At 48.8% G+C, this 22,633-nt stretch overlaps 8 protein-coding genes across 8 annotated transcripts; 2 read left to right on the forward strand and 6 right to left on the reverse strand.

The window, feature by feature from the left end:
• Positions 1-577: 577 nt before the first annotated feature.
• On the reverse strand, positions 578-5,743 carry M430DRAFT_137217 (hypothetical protein; the record flags this gene model as incomplete). Its single annotated transcript, XM_024862498.1, has 9 exons — positions 4,772-5,743; positions 4,598-4,657; positions 4,436-4,544; positions 3,894-4,378; positions 3,568-3,830; positions 3,095-3,514; positions 2,865-3,040; positions 1,051-2,811; positions 578-995 (listed from the first exon to the last, which is right to left on the reverse strand). The coding sequence occupies exons 1-9, from the start codon at positions 5,541-5,543 to the stop codon at positions 578-580; spliced, it is 4,464 nt and encodes a 1,487-aa protein (XP_024722359.1). The 5' UTR covers positions 5,544-5,743.
• Positions 5,744-7,501: 1,758 nt separating this feature from the next.
• On the reverse strand, positions 7,502-8,999 carry M430DRAFT_57557 (hypothetical protein). The gene is made up of 4 exons (XM_024868676.1): positions 8,876-8,999; positions 8,558-8,830; positions 8,160-8,511; positions 7,502-8,109 (listed from the first exon to the last, which is right to left on the reverse strand). The coding sequence occupies exons 1-4, from the start codon at positions 8,892-8,894 to the stop codon at positions 7,533-7,535; spliced, it is 1,221 nt and encodes a 406-aa protein (XP_024722360.1). The 5' UTR covers positions 8,895-8,999; the 3' UTR covers positions 7,502-7,532.
• M430DRAFT_65408 (hypothetical protein) lies at positions 8,881-10,213 on the forward strand. Its single transcript, XM_024869170.1, has 3 exons — positions 8,881-9,495; positions 9,578-9,906; positions 9,985-10,213. Exons 1-3 carry the CDS (start codon positions 9,283-9,285, stop codon positions 10,145-10,147), a joined length of 705 nt encoding a protein of 234 aa, XP_024722361.1. The 5' UTR covers positions 8,881-9,282; the 3' UTR covers positions 10,148-10,213.
• A 3,181-nt stretch (positions 10,214-13,394) lies between these two features.
• On the reverse strand, positions 13,395-13,871 carry M430DRAFT_65410 (hypothetical protein; the record flags this gene model as incomplete). The annotated part of the gene is made up of 2 exons (XM_024869171.1): positions 13,546-13,871; positions 13,395-13,414 (listed from the first exon to the last, which is right to left on the reverse strand). The coding sequence occupies exons 1-2, from the start codon at positions 13,784-13,786 to the stop codon at positions 13,395-13,397; spliced, it is 261 nt and encodes an 86-aa protein (XP_024722362.1). The 5' UTR covers positions 13,787-13,871.
• Positions 13,872-14,400: 529 nt separating this feature from the next.
• M430DRAFT_222680 (hypothetical protein) lies at positions 14,401-16,171 on the reverse strand. The gene is made up of 3 exons (XM_024864669.1): positions 15,945-16,171; positions 15,725-15,893; positions 14,401-15,658 (listed from the first exon to the last, which is right to left on the reverse strand). The coding sequence occupies exons 2-3, from the start codon at positions 15,754-15,756 to the stop codon at positions 14,458-14,460; spliced, it is 1,233 nt and encodes a 410-aa protein (XP_024722363.1). The 5' UTR covers positions 15,757-15,893; positions 15,945-16,171; the 3' UTR covers positions 14,401-14,457.
• Positions 16,172-16,592: 421 nt separating this feature from the next.
• M430DRAFT_49363 (hypothetical protein) lies at positions 16,593-17,714 on the reverse strand (the record flags this gene model as incomplete). The annotated part of the gene is made up of 2 exons (XM_024868063.1): positions 16,593-17,333; positions 17,388-17,714. 2 exons carry the CDS (start codon positions 17,712-17,714, stop codon positions 16,593-16,595), a joined length of 1,068 nt encoding a protein of 355 aa, XP_024722364.1.
• Positions 17,715-19,306: 1,592 nt separating this feature from the next.
• On the forward strand, positions 19,307-20,570 carry M430DRAFT_222698 (hypothetical protein). The gene is made up of 2 exons (XM_024864670.1): positions 19,307-19,646; positions 19,701-20,570. The coding sequence occupies exons 1-2, from the start codon at positions 19,580-19,582 to the stop codon at positions 20,411-20,413; spliced, it is 780 nt and encodes a 259-aa protein (XP_024722365.1). The 5' UTR covers positions 19,307-19,579; the 3' UTR covers positions 20,414-20,570.
• Positions 20,571-21,100: 530 nt separating this feature from the next.
• Positions 21,101-22,085, reverse strand: M430DRAFT_98870 (hypothetical protein; the record flags this gene model as incomplete). Its single annotated transcript, XM_024870148.1, has 2 exons — positions 21,101-21,157; positions 21,207-22,085. The coding sequence occupies 2 exons, from the start codon at positions 22,083-22,085 to the stop codon at positions 21,101-21,103; spliced, it is 936 nt and encodes a 311-aa protein (XP_024722366.1).
• Between the last annotated feature and the right edge of the window lie 548 nt (positions 22,086-22,633).

A 22,633-nucleotide genomic window follows, 5' to 3' on the forward strand; every position in this document is an offset into this window, starting at 1 on the left:
CACCCCCGCGGATCGGAAACTACCTTACCTACCTATAAGTATGGGGTCACGTGCTCGGGCGTGCGGGGTGCGGGGTTAAGGTGATTGATTGGGTGTGGGTGTCTTCTTTTGAGGGGATGGGATGGGGTGGGATGGGATGAAGAGATTGATAGCTTTGCGGATGAGAGGAAGTGTATATATATATAGTATGGTTCAACATAGTATGCACAAATCCCAATTCAAACCCGAATAAAATGGAAGGTTTTGTTTTTGTTTTTACAATGAAATAGGTATTATTTTTAAGACGGGTGAAGAATTCCTAGGTTCCCGTTGTGAGCTGACTGCTCTCTTTATCAGCTGTGTGTGTGTGTGGTGTCTGTCCTCTTATAGTCTAATTAGGACATATCCCGCTCTATTAACATAAAAAAAAAAAGGAAATGCATGCCGAACATGGATGGGGCGGCAGCGCAGTGCCCGTATGTAATCCTACCACAAAAAAAAAAAAGAAAACGCAAAAGAAAAGTCGGGAAAGAATGAGTGAGGGGTGGGGAAAGGCCGGCGCAAGCGGAGGGCCAGTCTCGATCCTCTCGTTGCATATCTACTCCTTCTTCGCCTTGACCTTCTTCGGCACGCGGACGAGCCAATACATAAACACCGCACCGGCAATATTGAAAGCAACAAACGCCCACGTCAAACCCCAGTTGCGCCATCGCTGGCTGTAGAAAGAATTAACCGATTTCAGGAAGTCGTTCGTCTCGGAAATTGGACAGAAACTGCAGGTGGTCGTTTCGTTCAAATCGCGGAGGTAACCGCCAGCCATTTTCATGTAAGGTCCTAGGTAGGATTCGCAAGTCTGGCCCGAGGGTGGGCTGAAGTGGAGGAACTCTTTCTCGGCGCAGACGACCTTCGTATTCGCAATTCCGGTTGCCATCATACCGCTGACAATGTACGTGAAGGGAGAGACACGGTACATGAAGATCCAGAACCCAGGAAGGGCTGTAGGGGATGCCAGAACACTGTTCACATGTTAATAAGCCTGTATCTGCAAGCAAGAAAGAAGCTACTACTCACCCGCAGAAAATCAACGTCATAGAGAACATGAGTTGAGCGATGTTACCAGCAGTCTCAGCACTTTCAATACCCGCGACGACCAGGTCAGTGAAGGTTGAGGTGAAAAGCATAAAGGACCAGATGTATAGGAACATGAGTCCTCCGCGCTCAGTGACTGCACCGGTAGGTTCAGCGTTTCGGTAAAGACCGATCGGGTAATACCAGCAGAAGAACATGATGACAGCCATAAGAGAGTTCCACGGAATCTCGACAATAATGTTCGAGAGGATGAAGACTTGCCAAGAGTAGGTCTTTGACGGACGTTCACGAACTTCGTAGAGGGATCGCTGAGTGACGAAGTGAGGCATGATCTGCTGAACCAAGTTTCCGAAGATGGTGAGAAGCATGAAAACTGAGAAAAGTTGATCCTGCATTCCTTGAAGAGAGGTGGGAGATCGCCAGAAGGAGAAACCAATAAAGAGACCGACGGCCGTACAGAGAAGCGTCTTCGAATAGAGGTAAGAAGGTGTTCGCCAATATTGCTGGAAGACTCGAATAACAACAGTGTAGAGTTGAACCCAGAATGGCGCAGCGAATTGTTGAAGGGAAGTTGAATCGTCGTCAGCTAGACTAGGTTTTTGCGACAATGTTGCTTTCATCTCGGCCAGAGTTTCCTTGACTGCCCGTGCCTCCGGTGAATTCTTCCAAACCTCGTGCCAGTTGATAGAAGTTTCAGAACCAGGTGCGGCACCAATGACCTCGAGCATGACCTCAGCGGGATTCTCGTCAGGTCCGAAGTGCCTTGAACCATTGCGTTCAAAGTAGTCGATCAAAACCTTCGAGTTCTTTCCAATCTCTCCGAAGTAAACAGTCTTTCCACCCCTGGCAAGGAAGAGCAAGCGGTCGAATTCCTGGAAGAGGATGGCGGAAGGTTGGTGAATAGTGCAGAGAATGGCTTGACCATTGTCTGCAAGTTTCCGGAGCAAGGCACAAATAGACCAGGCAGTTTGACTATCAAGACCGGATGTAGGCTCATCGAGGAAGAGAAGAAGAGCTGGCTTGGCCGCCATCTCAACACCGATAGTAAGACGCTTTCTCTGCTCGACATTGAGACCTTCACCAGGCACACCGACAACAGCATCAGCATAGGTTTCCATTTCCAAGACCTTGATAACTTCCTCAACGTAGGCAACCTTTTCCTTGTAAGGAGTCGATTTCGGTTGTCGCAAGACGGCGCTGAAAATTAATGCCTCTCTGACCGTCGACGTAGCCAAGTGAAGATCCTGTTGTTGAACATAACCAGTCTTTCTCTGGAAGCCGGTATCTCGGGGTCGTCCGTCAACGAGCATCTCACCAGTAACTACACCCATAGTAACACGACTGGCAAGAACATCGAGAAGCGTGGTCTTTCCTGCGCCCGAAACACCCATAAGAGCTGTCAAGGTTCCCGGTTTTACCCAGCCGTCGACACCATCCAAGAGTCTACGTGGTTCGCCTTTAATCTTGATATCATAGTTGACTTCGTTCCAGTGGAATATCGCCGTCTGCTTCTGGATGCTAGCAGGGGCATCGGGAGTCGTCTTCTCTCTAGCAAGAACAGTCTCCGTGTTGACGCGGTCATCGGGATTGGATTCCAAGTCACGCTGCGGTGCGACCTCTGGGACGTGACCACGTCTGAAGAGGAGGACTTCACCCTTTGACTTCTTCGCGGAAATAAACTCTGTGGCGAGCAGGTACATGCAGCAACCGAAAATCATGAGAGCAATGAGGATACCGAGGTTTCTATTCCAGATACATCAGCATGGTACGTCAAGAAGGGGCACTTGCTGAATTACCTCCATAGATGACCGGGCTCATAGCCGTAGTTGACCCGGAGGTATGTATCTCCGTCGACAGTGTCTGCACCTGCGGCTGCCCCAGTAGTAGAACAGATCCTTTGCTCGGGAGAAATGTTCTCATAGCCGGGACCCGAAGGAACGAAACTCGTACATCTGATTGGTCGTTTATGGAACTGCCCGCGTCAGTAACGTTCCGTATTGAACGGAAGATGGGATTCTACACGTACCTCATTGATCATTAAGGCCTCGAATGCGTACGCCACAGGATCTAGATAGTTGATCCATCTGAACCAAGGATGCATGTTGCTCGTCGGGATAGCGAAACCTGTGTAAATGACCAGTGCCAAGATGAAGACTGCTGCCGGTGCCATTGCCTGAGACAACGTTCGTGAGAGAGCTGCAATCAATCGGAAATACATCGACATGGTCAGTGTACACATGATACTAAACAGGAAGAATACAAAGAAATGACCAGGTGTTCTTCGAAGATCGGTCATGAAATAGAGCGACAAGTTGAACGAGATAGCGGTTCCGATCTTGTTGGGAAGGTCGCATATCATCGATGCGATAGCTTCAGTGAATGGATGATAGAAGGCATATTTCGCGTGCTTCTCAACAATCGGTCGTTGGGCATAGAGGGTTAAAATCTGTAATATCGTCAGACGCCATTCACATGAGGCATGGGACCTCGCCAGCTTACCTCGAGGGCACTTTGGAATGCAGCCATCAGAATAGCAAAGAAAAGAAGGGCTCCACGACTGTAGAGACTGCCAGTGGTGTTCTGAAGATTATAGAAAACACTACCAATGATCAAAGCCATTGCACTTTGTCCCAAGACACTGGTGAGGAACAGACTCATGTCACCTGCCAATCTCTGGAAACCACGCCTGATGCAGAGCTGGATCTGCATGGGGACTGAGATAGTATATGGGGACTTGATGCGAGTGCGCTTCGCTTGTGCGGCTAGATTCAACTGTCAGCATCTATCCTGATGATAGGTTTCAAGCTGGAAAAGAGCCAACCCACCTCGGCGAGACTCCTTGAACTTCTCCAGTTGCTCCCCACCGATCGGGTATTGACGATCAAACTCTTCAATCTCGCGCAAGAGTAACGCTCGATCCTCACTCTTCTGCCACGCTGCAGCAAACTGGTCAGGTGTTTGTGGCACCTTCCCCTCGAAACCCTTACGGACGACGCGCTCCGCGGGACTCGTGATGGAAGTGAGGAAATCGGCAGTCGTCTGTCGTGGTGGGCATTCGAATCCCATGTTGATGAAGTAATCTCTCGCGGCATCCTTGTATCCGAAATAGATCTGTCTTCCCTCGTACAGGAGGGCGACCTTGTCGAAGACGTCGTAGATGGACTGCGAGGCTTGATAGATGGCCACAACGGCAGTGGAGCCAGCCATCTCGGTTGAAAGTCGGAGAGTCTTCACGAATTCCAAAGCTGTTGCCGAATCTAGACCTCGAGTACTGTTGTCCCAGCATTGCAAAGGACTTCCACCAAGAGCTCTAAACACCAAGATATATCAGAGGCCGAGATGTACGTATTGGGCTCGAGGTACTTACGCTTCAGCAATACTGACACGCTTCCGCTCACCACCACTCACACCACGAATGAAATCATTCCCCACTTTCGTGTTGATGGTGTGAGAGAGACCAAAGATGGCCATGATCACTAGAAAGGAGTTAGGGTCTTGCCAATATCTATATGAGCACGGAGTTATTTACCATCTCTCATGTGGGTGGCATAAACTTCTCTGGACACGCCTGGAATTCTGTTTCGCGGAGCTGATGAAGAGTTAGCCGAATCCTTGCAACAACTCATTCGACACAAGAGTCACAGAGATGGCTAATTTGCCCGGGATCTCGATCACGAATACTGAGCCGAAGGTGACCACATACCTCGAGCTCTGGCAGCAAATTCCAAGGTCTGGCCCACTGTGAGTTGAGGGAAGTGAACATCAACCTCAGCCTGGTAGATACATTCGCCTCGGAAATCCTTGTGCATCTGCTCCTTGCTAACTCCCTGGTAATTAATGTAGGAGTTCTCATCCACGTAGAAACCGTCCGTCTCCCCCGAAAGGGTCTTCAGCAAGGTGGAACAACCACTTCCCGGGCGACCAAGGACAACAAGCATCTCCCCACTCCGGACCAACCCATCGAAATCCCTCAGAATCTGAATCTTGGTCTGCTGTCTGCGGCCGATGAGTCGTTTGAACAGGCTGCCGGCCTCCAAAGGATAGTTGCCAAAAGTCTTCTGGTAATCCGTCGCCTCGCCGAACCCGTGCGCACTCAGGTTCTTGTATGCGATACCCGCTGTCCTCTCGGGATATCTCTCAGGGTCACGAGACTGGAGGCCCAGCAGGGTCTTGCACCAGGCGCGCGCGTTGAACTTGCCAGAGGAGGGGTCCAGAAGCGGGTTGTCAGTGCCTAAGAAGGGGTTGATATGCTCGCCATTGGAGTTCTTCAGCGAGTGCTGTGTGAGGGCGCGCGCCAGATCGTGGATTGCATCTCTCTCCTTATCCTCCATGGATTCGCCTGTCGATGCGGCCGTTGCCGTCTCGCTGGTCTGGATCTCGCCGTGGCTCATGTCGTGCTCGTTCTTCTCGTCGTACGCCTTCTCGGCCGTGGCAGCGGCTTGGGCGCCAATGCCCCAAGGAGATGCACTGGCCATATCAGGCGGGGCGCTCCCAGGTCTGGAGGCTGCTGTTGATGCGGGGATGGTTAGTGGAAGAAAAACGCAAAGAAAAGGAAAAAAAGAGGTTGGACGAAGGCAAGGTGGGATCCAACTCTCACAGCACAGCGAGAAGGAAAGGATTTAAAGAGAGGAAGGTGTTTTTTTCCCGCCGAGCACGCGGGAGGTAAACAAGTGCGTGAGGCTCGGAGGGTGTCAGCTCGAAGAGTCCCGGCTGCCTATCCTTTCGCTTCGCGCAGGTGGGACGGGGCCGGAAGACTCATCGATCCGGCATCCGGGGTCCCCTCGGGGCAGGGTTAGGCGTGCGCTGATTGGTCAGCTCTAGCACCTGGCAATGACTAATCAACGAATAATTTGGGGATAATTGTGGACGGCGGTGGATAAATTGGAGATAATGGGGCGCTGGGTAATAGGCGGGCGGGTGGGGCGATCAAAATATAAACATTTGCACGCCGCTAAGTGTCAACTGGCTACCTTACTCCAACGACCACGATGTCTTTCTGTCTTTCACAGTACCGTAGAATATCACCGAAGACCCACGATTACCTTGGGTACCTATCATGCAGTTCTTACGAGTAGCATGTAAGCTGTATGATACGAAGGAACCAATCTCTGCTATCAATGCCGCATGCAGCAGTCACTCACTCATAGTACAGCGCACACAGTGCAAAATCTGTGCACGTACCTCGATTCAAGCACGGCCTATCGACGCCCACGCAACAGCGAATAGATAGCCCACGGCAGCCTCCGATTGGTGGGCATTAGGCGGACTTTAGAATTACGCTGATACAAATGGCCCAGACGGGTTAGCCGCCCGTCTCCTTTGTGAGATTGTATGGCTAAAGTGTACGTAGCGATGGCGATGATAGCGCCGTGTCTTCTCGGTACTCTTCCCTTTTGCGCCATCGGGTACTAAGTGGTCCCGGGCGGTGCAGCGCTGGGGACCATGAGCCTTAGGCACGTCACTAGACTCTGGCCAAGAATCACTAGGTGGGCTCCCCAACGCTCTTGGCCCTACGTAAACGCGTCGCTTGAGCCTGGACTCTCGATAGGGCCACATCATACCGCAACTCTAATTGCCCCTAATTAAATACGAAAACGAAAGGAGACAAAGCCTAATCAAACCACCGGGGGATTATTGCTCCGCCCACGCAGCTGGGCCCTCGGCGTGGACAAACAAAAGGGCCTCCGTTCATAAGGTACTGTACATAAGGACGAAAGCGCCGTTTGATTGGCGCTGGGATCACAACTACGGTGAGAATGTTGCAATCATGTTGTAATAATCAAGGGAGCCAGACTGGCCTTTGGCCCGAAACCGAGGGACGGAAGCGGGGCAGCGCCGAGGGCGACGTCTTGGAACGCATGTGCTGTGTGTGTGGCCAAGCCAACATGCCTGTGAAGCACTGTAGATATTGATATTATTCAGCGATGTCACTGAAGCACGCACAGCAACTTCGCGGAGCACGCTGGCTTCCGTGATGCTGGGTCGTGGGAACTGCCCGTACCCGTGCATCTATCTGATCTCCGTCCCACAAAAAAGACGGCCCCCTGCAGCCCCCTTCTAAATTAGTTTTGCACTTATTTTTTTTTTAAGATGGAACATTGGAATCAGACCTTAAATTGACCGCGCCGTCCCACTCTCCAGTCTCAGATCCATTAATATTGTGCATTACCTTACGGGAGGTAGAATTTAAATTTAGCGCTTACTAATAACACCGTAGCTGATGGCTTATGTAAGTTACGTTGTAACTTGTACGGTGTCCCTCCCGCCGTATTCGCGTTGCGTATTCGTATCGCGCATTCGTATATCGGACTCCGTTCTTACCAAAATAGCTCCCGCGCACAAAAGGGGGGAAGAGGGGGCAAACACAAGAAATGGTGAACGGGGAGAACCCCTCTCCCCTCACCCCAGATGTCATTATGACATTATGTATATTGCATATGATTCCTTTCATCCTTATTATTTATTCATCGGTCTTTCGTCTTGGGAGTCCGCCCGGAACGTCGTCTGCCCATGCTCGCCGCTGACTCCTTGCCGTCCTTCGCTACGTCTTTCGTGGGGCTAGCGTCAGCCTTACGCCTCTTCGCGCCATTGGCTTTCGCTTCACCCTTTACAACTTCCTCCGCCGCTGCGGCGGTCTTCCTCTTCTCCGCCGCGCCTCCTCTCCCCTTCTTCCCCTTCCTCTCTTTGGAGTCTCCTTTCCCAGCGCCATCCGCCTCTTCGTCCGAACTCTCTTCCTTGACATCGCCAGCAACCGCTCCAGTCTTCTTCTGCACACTCGGAACCACGCAACTCGTCCGCCCACCTACCGTCACGTGTGTGATCTTCGCCCCATTCGGCAACCTAGTAGGGGCGTCCTTCTTCCCCTTCCCCCAACGGTGATTGAATAACCACTCGTCTGGGAACTTGCTCGCATCTCCCAGCAGGTCCACGGCGGTCTGGCAGATGTGGAGGATAGACGTCCGCAGCTGCTTCATCTGGTCCGAGCTGAGCGTATCGCTATACTGCTCGGGGTGCACTTTTGCGTGATACAGAATCTCGTCCCTATATTGATTAATCGTATGCCCGCTGGGGAAATGCTGCTGGGAACCCACCCAACCCAGTTGCCAATCCCGGAGATGTTTGCCTGATCCAAAAGCAGCGCCTTCACCGGCACGTGTTTACTGCGCAGCTTCTTCTCCACCCACTCGTCAGTCAGTATATGCTTGTCGATAACCGGATCCGGTCCGTTTTCTTTGAGTGGTGTTGTGTTCCTAATGTCCCCCGCTGCACAATCGACAAGACGTACTCTTCCGAATCTACGTGCGTCTGTGAATGCCGCTTCCACCTTGGGCTCCCCTTCTGTTTCCAGAATAAATTTCCAATATTTTGGCGGCCATATCACCTCTTCTTCGGGCTCCTTGGGACGGTAGTGTACTGATGGCTCCCCCCGAATATAGAGCCATCCTATAGAGTTAGCACGTGATCTTAAACGTTCGAGGGCTCCTCGTACCTGTCATGCCGAAATGCATCACTGGATGGGGTGGTGAATCCATGATCAACCTAGAGCGTGTCAGGAAGCCTCTCCAATAAATCCAAAGGGTTCCATACCAGAAATACTTCCCCTGCTGATCGGCGTCCACGACTTTCTTTCCTGTCAAGGCCTTTTCGAACTCCGCAGCGCTTGTGCCCGCCTTGCCAAATACGTTCGAATCATCTTGGGCTTTGACGACTTTCAACGTCTTGCCAACGAGGCTCTTTCGTAGGTAATGGACAACTCGCGCAACTGGATACGTCAACAAAGTCTCCTGAATACAGACACCTGTCTTACCTTCCGCAAGCTCAGGCATTTTGAGACGAGTGACTGCGGGACGCAGCTTGCTGTGATTCTTGATTCTCAATCTTCAACCTCTGATGGCGCCTGAACAGTCGACGACTCTCCTGATATAACTATTTTAGGCACCGAGTGTCAGATGGCAGGCGACGAGGCGCACCAGGTAACGTGATAGGAGCGTCACGGGCTTTGATGCCTCAGGACGTCAGCCACAAGTAACCTCGGCCCATCCCCACAGTACCAAGGCGAGATGAGATAGATAAACTCCGGGAATATCTCTCGACCCCGTCAAAACCCATTCTATACCCGCCATAAAACCCTCAACGGCCGCATCACCTCCAACCATTGACAAAACTCTTCCTGACTCCGACTCCCTATCCCACACACCCCGCGAACCCGCCATCATGGTCGCCGACAGCCTCGTCTACCACCCCTCCGTGGCCCATTACCTCAAGTTCGTAGCGACGACTGTCGGCCGCGACAAGCTCCTGCGCACTCTCCAATACTTCTCCCGCTTCTATGCCTGGTACCTATTCCGCACGAATGGATCTCCTGGCGAGATCGCACCTTGGGAAGCCATCAAGAAGCAATTCGGGCTGATCCGCAAAGCCATGAGAGTTCGTCTTTCCCCTCCCCCTCCCCCTCCCCCTCTCCTGCCAATCAGCACCGCATCGCATCCTTCTGACTCTGTTTCTGTAGCTCGGCAAGAACGTGGAGCACATCAAGGCCGCAGCCGTGGCCCTGGATTCCAAGAACCCAGACCCCGTGCTCAAGTACTGCGCCGTAGGCCGACAGCTGGGCTACGCTGGATACCTGACTTTCGACGCCCTGACCTTCCTCGACGCGGCAGGGATCCGGAAGAGCCCGCGCACGAAGCGCCTGCAGCAGGAAGCCTACCGCTTCTGGATGTTCGGCCTCCTGTTCAGCGCCATCTCCGGCGTATACTCGCTCTACAGCCTGAGACGGCAGGCCGCAAAGATCGATAAGAAGGACGGTGAGGGAGCCGTCGCTACGAAGAAGATCGAGAAGTATGCCTGCCTATGCCCAAGCCCCCTTTTGTTATCCTTTCCGGGGACTACAGCTAACATAAGTAACCTTTCTTCTAGGGAGCGCGCGGCTGCCAACCTCCAATTAGTCTCTGATCTCTGCGATCTCACTGTCCCGACCTCAGCGCTGGGCTTCGCAAAATTCGATGACGGGCTCGTCGGGCTGGCGGGGACGGTCAGCAGTTTGATCGGGGTATACGGCCAGTGGAAGAAGACCGCTTAAAAAGCTCTAGTCAAGACAAAACACAGGAGATGTCGAGTGGTAACGTGGGATGGGACGATAAGGCGGATTCAAGCAAATTATCAAATGACTGGTTGCTCTAAAGTGGATGGTTACCTTACGACGCAACTCATCTATGTATATCTTTTCCAGTAGAAGAGAAGGAAGAAGAAAATCTCACAATCCTTCAATCGACCCCGAGATTATTACTGTATGTAGGTAGGTAGGTAGATATCCGAATTTTTACATGCGAGTTTCTAAATTAAGTCTCTACAAGACCTACAGGCAAAGCTACTACCTTGAAGGGGGGGGGCGCAGGGTTATTGTGACGGTCCTCGGACAGTCAATTGACCAGCCAAATATGTGACAGTGTGACTGACTAATCCCATCTATCCGAGTTTCTCAGAGCATCATGAGTTAGTTGACCGGCCTTAAAATAGGATAATACCATATTATCACTATCAAAACAGAATTGACAGGACCTAACTAACTAAATATGACTGTTCATATGAAATTGACTATACCTAATAATCCTATTGGAGAGAGCATGTCAAAACACGAAATAACGCTCCTTCCTTCTTCTACGAAGGGACGCTCAGCTGGATCAATCAGCCTTCTCTTGCCACCACTCCTTAATTAATACTTACTTACGGCTAGAATATTGAAGGTTTCAGCTTCATCATATTCTGCTTTCGCACATACCTTAGCATACCGGTCATGCTATTTGCGAGCTAGATGTCATCATACACGGTACACCGCTCTATATCTTCCTTACCTTACCTAGCAAGTCCTTTGAGGTTCTCTTTCTGCCGGCAAACCACCCATAGAAAGAAGTACACTGAGGCTTTATTTATCCAACTCGCCAAGAATACATCCATAGAATACCCAAACTTTAGTTTATAAGGTCCTGGTTACCTGGTTTCGATCCCGACTGAGCCTTGTGGTCTCCTAGAGTCCTCACCTCGTGGTCTCCTCCGTACCTACTACCTTTGAGTGAGGGTTTTACGCAACTCGAGATTTAAGTTTCTCTCTCTTCTTCCTTAATCACAGACACCACGCTCTTAACCTCGCAAGCATGTCGACTCCAACGCTACCGCTAGCACTGGACTACCTAGGTAAGGTAGTAGCTCGTTCTTTGTAAAAGAAAAAAAAGGAACATAGTTGAGCTAGCTAACTTGTTAGACGGATATTCAGAGAATCTTGATTTCTTGATTTGAGAGCAGGAGTGGCTGTCTATTAACACAGGAAGGTTGAAAGACCTGCATGTTGCAAAAAAAGAAAATGCGAAAAATGAGTTGGTATCTAAGCAATGCTTAGGGTCGTGAACTCAAGAGAAGACTCTCTGACGGGGAGTCGAACCCCGATCTCCCGCGCTTTGCCAGTTGGATGACAAGCGGAAATCATGACCGTTAGACCATCAAAGATGATTGTTGACAGGAGAAGACTAGACTAGGTAGATAAACGAGTGAAAATTGAGGTGGCAAAATGTTTTCAAAGCGGTCAGCGAAGCGGCCCGCCTTCGTATTCGTATTGGGCAGTCTAAGCCCCAAATGCTAGTAGGTAGGATTCATTGGAGGGAGGCTTGGGGTGATGGCGGTACGCCGGTAACGCTCCAGCTGTAGCCATTAATTCTCGAGATTTGGTTGAACGAATCCCCTGGATACCCGAATTTTGTTTATCAGGTGCACCCGGAGTTCACACGCGAGTGCCAGAGGGTAATCTTGTTGAAAATAAGGTAGGCAAGTTAGTATCAAGTCAACCACCGGTTTGGCGAAATATCCGTTCCGTTTCGAGAGACGTCTGCCGAATCCACGATGACGAGCCTGTAGAATCGCTCTACCACAAACCAATGTCCTCCACAAAGGGTGACGAGGGCAATCTACCAGTCCACGACATTAAGCCTTAGTATACTGGGTACAAATCAGAGGGAAGAGGATAAGAACATGGCCCCTTGGCCAGAGCCTATAATTCCTCGTTATCAAATGCACGTCGACAATCCCAGAGACACAACGAGGAGCACAGTCTGTTAGCCTATAGCTCCAATATAGTAGACGGGCCTTATACTACACAACGGTTGCTGAAACGATGAAGAATACATATCGCTAGTTCAAGACTCCCACCAAACTGTGCTGCAGATACAAGGCCATGGTCCCAGAGGAAGGCTCAACGAAACTCTCTGATAGTCCACAAACTTAATGCCGGCCCCAATTCTATGCCAGGCAAATAGGCAGTAGTGGTCAAAACCAGACACAGAAGGTTATATGCCACGATCGAACCAGATCAATCACGACTGCGCACCAAATATTCGACACGAACCAAGGTATTTTGTTATAAATGCCTCAAAAGCAGTTTCAGCGCCCCTAAATATGAATCTAGGGCCCGGGAAATCCTCCTCCGGGACAAGGAGGCGAAAATCGAGAAACGAGCTTCACTTAGGCGGTTCGTCATGCCAAAATCCAAACGCTCGACGTTCAGTCAACGGGACATATTTTGGACTATCTCGTTGTCGATGGACATGAGACAGACTCAGACAGCCGGATCCGGAGTGGTTGAAGGACTCTTGGGGAAAGTCCATCAAGGAAGGCGGGGATATCAATCCCGTTCCTTAGCAGAACAAGTCTCTTGGAATTACGTTGAAGAAGCGCCAATAGGAACGAAGCAGATGGCTTGAGAAAGCGGCAACTTGCGGCAATGTTGAAGTTGTCCAATTGTCAACCTCGTATTCCGGTAAGATAGTGAGAAACAATTCCTTAAAAGTCGTGCTGGACAAACAGGAATACCATGATAGGTCGAAATACTACACGAGGCGATCAAATGACCTCTATACTCATCTCAGGGGGCGCTGATGTCGATACAAAAGTAGTGCTGCGACTGCCGTTGGCGATGAGAATTTGTTGCATATGTTTCTCGAACGAAATTCTACGTTCAGGCGGTGTTCAAGAGAATGCTTTCCCTGCACAATATTAGATGACTCTTCTCGTGTTACCTAGTGCATTCAAGGCTACCAGGTTAGTACTTACGCAGAATTCTCTTAGGCTTAGACTTGATCACCTCTAAGTGGTGTTTGACGTGATGATATGCGATCGTGATTAATATGAAGATATCCGCTGATTGTGTAGTATTGAGTTTGTTAGCTTCTTCGAGGTTGCTGAGATCTTTGCCAGCTAGTTGCTGAGATCTTTGCAAGCTAGTCCTGTAGGAATCCAGGACTCCTCGAATACTGACGCCCAAGGCCACGCGAAGGCCAAACTCATCTTGGGCTGCTCGTGCCTAGGAAGTCCATCACAGACACTCAACAGTTTTTCGGAAGAAGCCCTACTAATCCTGAAGAGACTGATCAGAAACTTCCTAGACGACAAGCGACGCGATCGCTTCATCCTCGCCGATATGAAGTTACGAACCCTCAACCCAATGCTGCCACAACTGCTCTTGCTCCTGCGCCCCCTGCGCCCACCTTGCGGCCTCTTCTAACACCCTCCGCAACAACTGTAAGCCGGCAATCACTGGCCGGGCGAGGATACGGCGTAACTCATACCGTTGGTTAAGGTAGTTCCTAAGGGCTTTGGCCAATTTCTTCTTCCCGTACCAGAGTACGAGCGGCAAATACAGCACACCATAGACCGCATACCGTAACCACTTCATCCCAGAGGCTTCATCGCACCATCCCACCAGCCACCAAAAGCCGTCGATGCTGGCGTCCCGCGCCCTCCTTGCCGGTCTCTTCACCACCAGCCACAAAACCACAGCTAGCCAGACGATGATAGGCGCGGCCCATAGGATGATCAAAGAGGCGATAACGCTTTGCGTTATTGGGATGTCTGTAAATAGCACCGCGTTAGCCTTGGTGATCCATGTATGTAGGAGGGAGGATGCATTGAGCTAATGGTGGTGATAATGGGGATGATGATCACAGTGACAGTCGAGAGAGAGGAGAGATCAAAGGCAAAGAGTACCTACGCCAATCAGCATTGTTCGCGGGTGTGTCCCTGGAAGGTGACGAAGGTTCCGCCATTATCGACATTTTTGAAAACTAGAGAGAGGAGAAAAGAAAGAGGAGGATGTACAAGTTCAAACCTTTGGGCCTGTCTCGGGCCTGGTGGTCTATCCAGGAAAGTGCGCTCTTTACGATCCATGAGGAAGGTACCAGGGGGATTGGAGCGCAACAGAGACCAAAGAAAATTGCTAGCATCATCGCCATGAGGAAAGACACGGTTTTGCAACCGATATGTTTATAAAGGTTAACAGGTTATAGGAGGGAGGCGCCAGATGTCTGTCAGCCATCGTCGGGGATCGGTTTTGTATCAACAACAGCCCTAGCTATTCCATGCAAGGAACTTATATAACCGTAAGTCCTTTTGAGCAAAAAGAGGCTCCTTTCTATCAAGCTTTTGCTCTGCAGTTCTTCCCCAAAAGTGTCGATTTTCAACGTCCCATACCTGACAAGTATTCTTAACCCTCTTTACCCAGTTCGTTGGTATAAGAAATCCGTCCCTATATTTTTTCTCGAATATTGGTTTGCTTATACCTTGGGCCGGGCGGTAAAGACAAAGGCTATATTGTGCTGCAATATCTTCTGCAATAGAAATCATCCTCTTCCTCTGCCAAGGACAATTAACAACCATAGGGATAAGTTCATTAACATCAACGGACAGTTTGCGTTGTAGTCGATGAGTTCCTCTTAGAGGGACCTCAGATATTAGCTCTTGTAATACCCCAAAGTAACCAGTCATCCCTTTATTATAGCTAGTTGGCTCAAGTGGTCGCCGGTGCGTATCGTAGTAATAGAGCATAATAGCTAGATCTGAAAAATCAAATCGATAGTATCGGGAAGACTCGGAAGAGTTTAGATCCATAAGTCGTTTTGCAAGCGTGTCGAATTGGCAAAGTGTAGAGGAGGCTTGCTTGCAGGATTGAGCGCAGTCAACTAAAGCCCGGCAAAAATCGTTAAATTCCTGGTGCTCTTCTGCCCAGATATATGCAAGGCCAATTCCCGATATATCTGCTTGATCAATGCCGTAGTCCACGAGTAGCATATGCTCAAAAAGGCGTCCTAGGAGTCGTTTCCCGAAACGAAACAATTTTTTGGGGCTAGGGTAAAATTGCCGGAATGAAGTTGTCGGTTCTCTTTCTGATGCTTTCTCTATTCTCGGCATCTCTAGATCTCTTACATAACCACTGCATTCTTGATCATAGAGTATCGCTGCTATAGCTTGAAGAGACGACCGAAGATTTGGAGCCAGAGTATGCAGGTAACCTAAAGTATCAAGATAACGGCCGACAGATGGTTTCGGGTAAAGCGTAGTGAGTCCGTGGAGTCTATAGCATATGTCTCTTTCAAGATACTCCAGAACCTGTACCCACTTGGTGTCTTGTGGATGTACAGTAAGGATCGCGTACTCAGGTCTCTCAGGACGAAGAGCAAGAGTCTTAATACGGTTATCCCAAGAAGGGAGGCATAATTGGCTTAGTCGTTGGAGATCTGTACTATCCTCTATGTTTATTTGCATAGCTGGCCTAATACTTAATTAGCATAAGTACTGACATAGAAGAGATTCAAGAGAAGACCATGTGTATACTAACTTCAGGAGCTCTTTTGGACTTGAGAGCACCATCGTGACTTCTGAGGACACTATGAGGGTGGATTAGATAATTTTGGCCGTTCTCAATTAGGTTAGGCAATGTGATTTCTGTAATCCCATGTATTTGCATGATATATATATAGCCGTATGATTGTCAAATAGTCTTTCCCCTTTTGTCTTTTTAGACCAGATCTTGGTTGAATCAGTTGTGTTGTACTTACAGACCACTCTTGCGATTTGTATGGATCGAATCGGAACTAGTTCTCTTTGCTCTCGGCGACGGTGCTCTGCGGGAAATCGAGATGGCAATATTTGACTGATATATAACCACATTTCTCTCGACACGAGTCACACGACGTAGTGTGACTCTGTGAGTGTCATCATTATCTGATAAATTCTTTAGGGACCACCTAAGTCACGGCCAAAATTCTCCTAAATTGTGGCCACTATACCTCTTTTGAAATCAATTACATGGCGTAGCTTGTAACGCGTACCTAGGTAGTTCTGCTCTTTTTGCCACAGAAATTGGTTCGGTATTCCGGTCTGTACCGTGTTGGCTTACGGTTTTCCAAAGCCCGATTAAATTAAGCGAGTCGACTATTTCACAGAGTAATCTTACCATAAAATAGGTATGATATCGCGAACATCTCTTTCCAAATACGATATTCCTAGTCCAGAACCCACATTCCCACCTCACCTCCTATACAAAACAAAATGACAAGTGGTCTAAATGACCGTTAGACCATCAAAGATGAGTTTTGTTTGTTGAAAGGTTTTGAACTCTTTGAGTTTTTTAGAGGGGGACGTGCCTTGATTTCTAACAAATTTGCTTCTTATTTTTCTCAAGAATAATATTGCGAGTAAAGAGCTCAAAGTAAAGCCTTCTCGCTCCTGTTGCCCATCTCATCGAAATAGATTTTCTTCCCCGAGATCAGTGACTCTTGCAGCGCACACCCAATCTTAACGGCCTGCACCGCCCCAGTCAACTTCATCGGCAACTTCAGATCATCCAAGCAACATGCCGTGAACTCGTTTGCCTCATTGACAAATGCCTGCTCAAACCGCCCATAATAGTGAGGAGGAATCTCCCTCCTGATGCCCGTCGACTCATAAATATTTACCAAATTGGCCATCGGCTGAGCATTAACGGTGAGCTTCCCCTCGGTCCCAATAATCTCGGTGGCGTCGTCCTGCCCAGCAGCCATCATCCTACTACAAAAAAGATACGCAACCTGCCCACCATAAAACTCCACGATCCCGACTGCATTATCCCTATCGTTATGCTTCCGCAACTCTGGCTGCAGGGCCGTGATTCCTGAACTCACCACGCTCTTAACCTGCGAATCCTGCCCAAAGAACCAGAGCGCTAAATCGATATCATGGATGGAGCAATCGACGAAAATCCCGCCTGAGAATTCGGCATACGCGACGAAGAAGCCGGAGGGGTCGAGCTTGTCACAGGTTTGGGAACGGAAGATAGACGGCCGTCCGATGAGTCCCGACTCCATTTTGTCGAAAGCGTCACGATAGGAGTTGTCGAAGCGCCGGGAGAATCCGCACATTACTTTCAGGTGGGGCTTCTTTCTTGCTGCATCTACGACAGATTGTGACTATCAAACCAGGTTAGTTTGGAATTCAAGAGTGTGGCTCCGGAGGATACATACCACTTCAACAGAAGTAGAAAGTGGCTTCTCACACAGCACGTGTAGATTGGCATCAATCGCTTTGATGGCTTGTTCGGCGTGGACAGTAGTCACAGATGCAATGACGACAGCTTGCAAACCCTCGTGCTTCAGCATCTCATCGTAATCTTTGTATAGTCGAACTCCGAACGGTTCCAGATGCTGCTTTGCCCATTGTATCTCATTATCGTCTGGTGTGCTTGCTGCTACCAACTCTGCTCTTGGAGTTCGCTCAAGGAAATGGAGAGCATGGCGTTTGCCCATACGACCAAGGCCAGCGCAGGCAATCTTGAGCTTTTGTACCGCCATAACTGATAAAAGAGACGATTAAGAGTCCAATTTGAATTGGAAAAGTATGGATGAGAAGTATCCCTTGAAAATGAAGCAGCCATGGTAACGTTTAAGTATTTTGAAAACTACAAGGACAAGGTAAGGCATTCTGATCAAGCTGCGGGAGGTTTATTCTATGCTGCACCAATTCCTGCATCAATTGTCGTGTGAATTGCTGGTATCGGCAACAAAGTGGAAAGTCACGATAATGGAATTACCGTAACGGGTGGTTTGGGGCAAAGTGGGTTCCGGGGGAAGAATTGCGGGGTGAGGCTCCACACATCGCGTGCTAAAAATGGCAATTCCCAAATCCGCATGTGATGTTTCTGGTAATCTGACATCAAAACTTCTCGATTTCGCTTCCAACGCGGTTAGTTACCTGGTTAAACACGCAGCCCGCTCGATTCAAATTAAACCTTCGATTACAACAATTTGCTGCTCGACAACCCAAACCCGCTCCGCCGATTGAAGGCATTTCAGACAACTTGCTCTACCAAAATCCCCGCGCAACCTGGAAATTTCTGCTTGGGCATAGTATCTTATTGCTTGGAGAGAAGTCAGGTAATTTGATGGCATCTCGCAAACAGAAGAAACGAGCCTTTGGCATTGCTCGCGACGGAGGATTACACCATGCTGAGCAATTTTTTGGACTTCGAGATATCAAAGACTTCAATTCCTCTTCGGATATTGTCTTTGTATCTATCGATCTAGAAGTATCAAGACAAGAAAGATCCAAACCTGGCGTCCCACTTGTCAGAGAATTCGGCATCGCAACTCTCGACACTCGACACCTCAGATGCCTAGAATCGCCGTTTGCCGCTACCAAATCTATATTGACCCTGCAATTTTCAACATCCCATGCCTCGAAAGACTTCCTTGACTGCGATTTCACGGACTTCAAAGAATGCGTATTCGCAGAAACGGTTTTCGTATCACAAACGGATCTTTCTACTACCATTACCCAATCCTTACGTATCCAAGACGATACCTCCCCCGATCCATGCGCTCTACGAAATATAGTTATCCTCGGACACTCAACCAAAAGTGATTTGAAGATTCTTCAACGGCTTGGTGTTAATGTGTACGACGTTGCGCCCGTACTAGCAATATTGGACACGGATCTCATAGCTCGAAATCTGCTTGGAGCTAATTCTTCTACCCCCATAGCCAGCTTCAAGCTCAGTGCTGTCCTAACAGAGCTGAAATGCCCTTACGAGAGCTCAGACCTTCATAATGCTGGGAACGATGCGACGTTCACGTTACATGCGATGCTTATGCTTGTAATCAAAAGCTCTGAAAATAGGGAAATGGGTTTGGTCCAGAGAGAAAATTTGGAACGTTTACGGGCAGTAGCACAAATGGAGCTGTACGAGTGTCAACGTTGGAAACCAGCTCGAAAATCTTTGGGCTTTTATGCACCAGGGTCTCCCGTTAAGGTAGTGGTAAGCACGAAAACTGGATTGTGAATTTGTGACACAAACAGTTGATATCAACCAAGGTAACCGTCGGCTCGATTATGGGCGGCCAGCGATAGTCGAGCCGACGGTTACTTCGTACCTTACCTACAGTACCAAGGTACCAGGTACCTTAACCTACATCTGCTGGATAATGGCTGAACACCTCTACGTCAGGATCCATACCAGAAAGCGGTTATTCTCCCCAACACATCATAGGCGGATACAAATAGGTCTCTGGCCCTGAATATACGGAGTAGGTATCGGGTGGCACACAGTACGATTTTAGCACTAGGAAAGACTACTGTCACTATCACTGTCACTTTCGCTGTCGCTATTATCGATATTCGATCTTCATACTATACAACTACAAATCAAAGCGGTTTAAAGATGGGTATCCGAGTTGCCAAGAGAAAGTTTGTGCCAAGCACAATACCATCTGAGGAGTATGATGAGAGTATGAAGTACTAGATAGTTTAGATTCCCAGTAACCTAGCTAACATTTGCATAGACACTGGGGCTTGTACAATTGAATACTTCGTGACTTCGAAAGATCGGTATCGAGCAGCACCTGGCAACGAAATTCCGCTCCCGTGGCCACTCGACACTACTGAAAGCTCAGAAGAGGCACGGCAAATTGTCGCCTCCTTAGAAAGTGTATACAGGAAAGTTCTTACAGATAGCGGAATCAACTTGCATCAAGTAAGAGTACAAGGTCTCTCCCCAAGAACCGACTTCCGACCGCGAGATACCATGATAATCGAAACCCACGACGAGAATTCTGAAGGTTGGAAGGCAGCAGCTACAGAGATACAAGAACTCCTAGATAACGCAATACGCAAACGAAAGTTACAAGACGCCGGACTCAAAATCAGAGTAGAGATTTGGAACGAAGTTAAAATGCACAGAGACACTTCCTCTATTATCAAACCGAATACCACTATTCATAAAGCCCTTGAGTCAATCCAGGAAATAGTATACAAGGGAGTCAAGGAAAATTGTTCTGGCATGTGGACGAGTATCTCCTATCATATGCGTGGGCCACACTGGCAGGAGGAGAATCGAACTCCTACAATTGTGGTCAGCATTGCTCCCGGCAGCAGGGGACTTTGGGCCACTGTTGAAGAAAATATCCGAAGCGCGGTGGAAGATGCGGACTCTTCGAAGTCTTTTGATATTGACCTCGCAATTGAACTCCTCCCTGGTGCCGTCCTTGATCTTTGATAAAATGAGGCTACCTGGCCCCATTATATACCGAAAATTTCCGGAGATGCCTCTGAACGGCTCGTCTATTGGTGCGCGAGGAACCAAGGAAGCCGGAATTTTCTTGGAGCATGGTGTATTCCCAACCCTGGGGTAAGACTGAGAAGCAGAAGCGTTTTTTTAACATGTTACCCTGTCATTCATCCTTGAGAACATGGTCGGGACAGCTTCGAAGATGTTTACGAGATTGGACTTGAAGATCGCATAGTCGAAACACCTATCAAGGTTCGATTACCCGGCTCCCTTAGATACCTAGAAAACCAAGCAGGTCTGCCTAGACGAAGTTGCACAAGGCGATGATCCCAACGGAGACAACACATAGAGTGCTAGAATAATTGACAAGCATATTGCTACTGGCAATAATGGATCCGTCATTTATGCCTCGGGCTGCCTTCACCAAAATGCCAATCACTTCTTGTCGAGGATTTCGACCCAAAGATACTGATTCTCTGAAGATATATGAAATTTTCTTGCGTTTATTTCCTAGAACTGTACAGCCATCCATCCTATCACGGCGATAATAAAAGTTGTAAGAAATAAATGAGAGTTTCCAAAGACGGCACTTGCTTTCACTTCAAAGCATACAACCATCGAACATTGACGCTGCTTATCTTCATACCGTCCTCGCGTTTGATTATAATCCTTTCTCTACCAGGCAATGACCTTGTTGGGGAAGAACTCGTCGATGAGCTCAAGGTAATATGGCTAACAGAAGTTAGTTTCTTCTTCGAGAAGCTCGAGTTCCTGTGCATACCTTCAAAGCTTCCACACTTGGTACATCGTCGCTCTTGCTGTACAGATCATACGGGTTGAAAGCCTTCACTGCGTCCAGCATAGCATAGTCATGCTCGTTCATGAGATCCATGTACGCACCTCCGGTGTGCCACGGATAGAAGGAGTGATATCTGATCATAGCAAGAGCTTCAGCTGGTAACGTCGTTTGCTCCTTGACAATATGATAAAGATATTCGTCATGTCCCCAAGAAATCATAACATTGTCGAGACCACATCTAGGGGTGTAGATGCCATGTTTAGTGCCATAGATCTCGTGGCCATAATCCGGGTTGCCTTTGAAGGTATCAGGGTAGATGATCCGTTTATCGAAAGCACACCCAACAGGGAATGTATCGCCAACGACGTCCCACTGTCCTTCAGCACTATAAAAGAAAAGAAGCTTGCCCAAGTCGTGAATAAGACCGGTTAATTGCATCCATCGTGGTTTTCCATCGCGTCGAATAGCTTCAGCTGACTGGAGCAGATGTTCGATTTGAGACAGCGACGTATCAGGGTCCGAGTTATCGATAAGTGTGTTCAGCTTTTCCATAGCTTGCCAGACTGTCATTCTAGCCCGAGTCTTGGACTTAAAGTCATTGCGAGCTTTCAAGTTGTAGGCTACCGTCTGCTTCTCGTGTTGCTCCCTGTAGAAGTCCTTAACTCTGTCGCAGGCGTCCTCGTACTGACGGAACAGGGTCTTAGCCTTTTCGGCATCGAATTGGGATTTCTCAAGGATATCCTTCTCCTTCATCTGGGCTTTGAGGACATTGACAGCGTCAATATTGTCCGATAAGTCCTCGAGGGCTAGTCCATCTCGCTCGCTGTTGACCGGGATCGTGTCTACGGCTGAAGGGGCCATTGTGCAGGAAGAGTCTGGGACGTAAAGGTTGATGAAGCGTTGAAGATTGCAGGAATCGTTCTGTTTTCTCAGGTCTGCTGAGTAGAAACGGTGCGAAATAGAACTGCGGATGATTGAGGTGATATTGAACCGCACAGGATGTGCATGTGGTGCGGTCTTGAAATACCCCTTGATATCTGAGAATCACACGGCTTACATGTGTTCAAGACGACCAAGGCGGAGGCAAAGCCGGGCCACGATATTTCAAACAAATTGCAACACTACGTGCCACACCTCCAGGGTCCAGAAGACCTCTCCTTCCTGTTAGAATCATTGGTCTTGAATATCGACAAAACAGGTTGGAATTTCCTAAGCATGGTTTGGGGAAGTTGCTGTGTGCAAGAGAGAGAGAAAAGAACGAGAAACGTGGGGACCCTGCAGTACTACTGTTCCCACCGACTGAATCCCCTCATGGCAATCAATAATATTCTCGATTGACAAACCACAGCGAGGACCAACTGTCCTAGCCGGCATGCCGCAGGACTCCGTAAACAGAAATTACTGGATTG

The sequence above is a fragment of the Amorphotheca resinae genome (genome assembly GCF_003019875.1).
Source record: "Amorphotheca resinae ATCC 22711 unplaced genomic scaffold M430scaffold_4, whole genome shotgun sequence".
Classification (NCBI taxonomy): Eukaryota; Fungi; Ascomycota; class Leotiomycetes; order Helotiales; family Amorphothecaceae; genus Amorphotheca; species Amorphotheca resinae.

What these genes read in the sequence shown, in the direction of transcription:
- M430DRAFT_222680 (XM_024864669.1), bottom strand. Translation starts at nt 15,756, where the DNA reads ATGGTGCTCTCAAGTCCAAAAGAGCTCCTGAA. An exon ending in AGTCCAAAAGAGCTCCTGAA is followed by an intron (nt 15,659 to 15,724) that starts GTTAGTATACAC and finishes ATTAAGTATTAG; the next exon opens with GCCAGCTATGCAAATAAACA.
- M430DRAFT_57557 (XM_024868676.1), bottom strand. An exon ending in GATGCATTTCGGCATGACAG is followed by an intron (nt 8,512 to 8,557) that starts GTACGAGGAGCC and finishes CTAACTCTATAG; the next exon opens with GATGGCTCTATATTCGGGGG. An exon ending in GGGATTGGCAACTGGGTTGG is followed by an intron (nt 8,110 to 8,159) that starts GTGGGTTCCCAG and finishes TAATCAATATAG; the next exon opens with GGACGAGATTCTGTATCACG.
- M430DRAFT_65408 (XM_024869170.1), top strand. Translation starts at nt 9,283, where the DNA reads ATGGTCGCCGACAGCCTCGTCTACCACCCCTCCGTGGCCCATTACCTC. An exon ending in TGATCCGCAAAGCCATGAGA is followed by an intron (nt 9,496 to 9,577) that starts GTTCGTCTTTCC and finishes CTGTTTCTGTAG; the next exon opens with CTCGGCAAGAACGTGGAGCA. An exon ending in GCTACGAAGAAGATCGAGAA is followed by an intron (nt 9,907 to 9,984) that starts GTATGCCTGCCT and finishes CCTTTCTTCTAG; the next exon opens with GGAGCGCGCGGCTGCCAACC.
- M430DRAFT_222698 (XM_024864670.1), top strand. Translation starts at nt 19,580, where the DNA reads ATGGGTATCCGAGTTGCCAAGAGAAAGTTTGTGCCAAGCACAATACCA. An exon ending in ATCTGAGGAGTATGATGAGA is followed by an intron (nt 19,647 to 19,700) that starts GTATGAAGTACT and finishes ACATTTGCATAG; the next exon opens with ACACTGGGGCTTGTACAATT.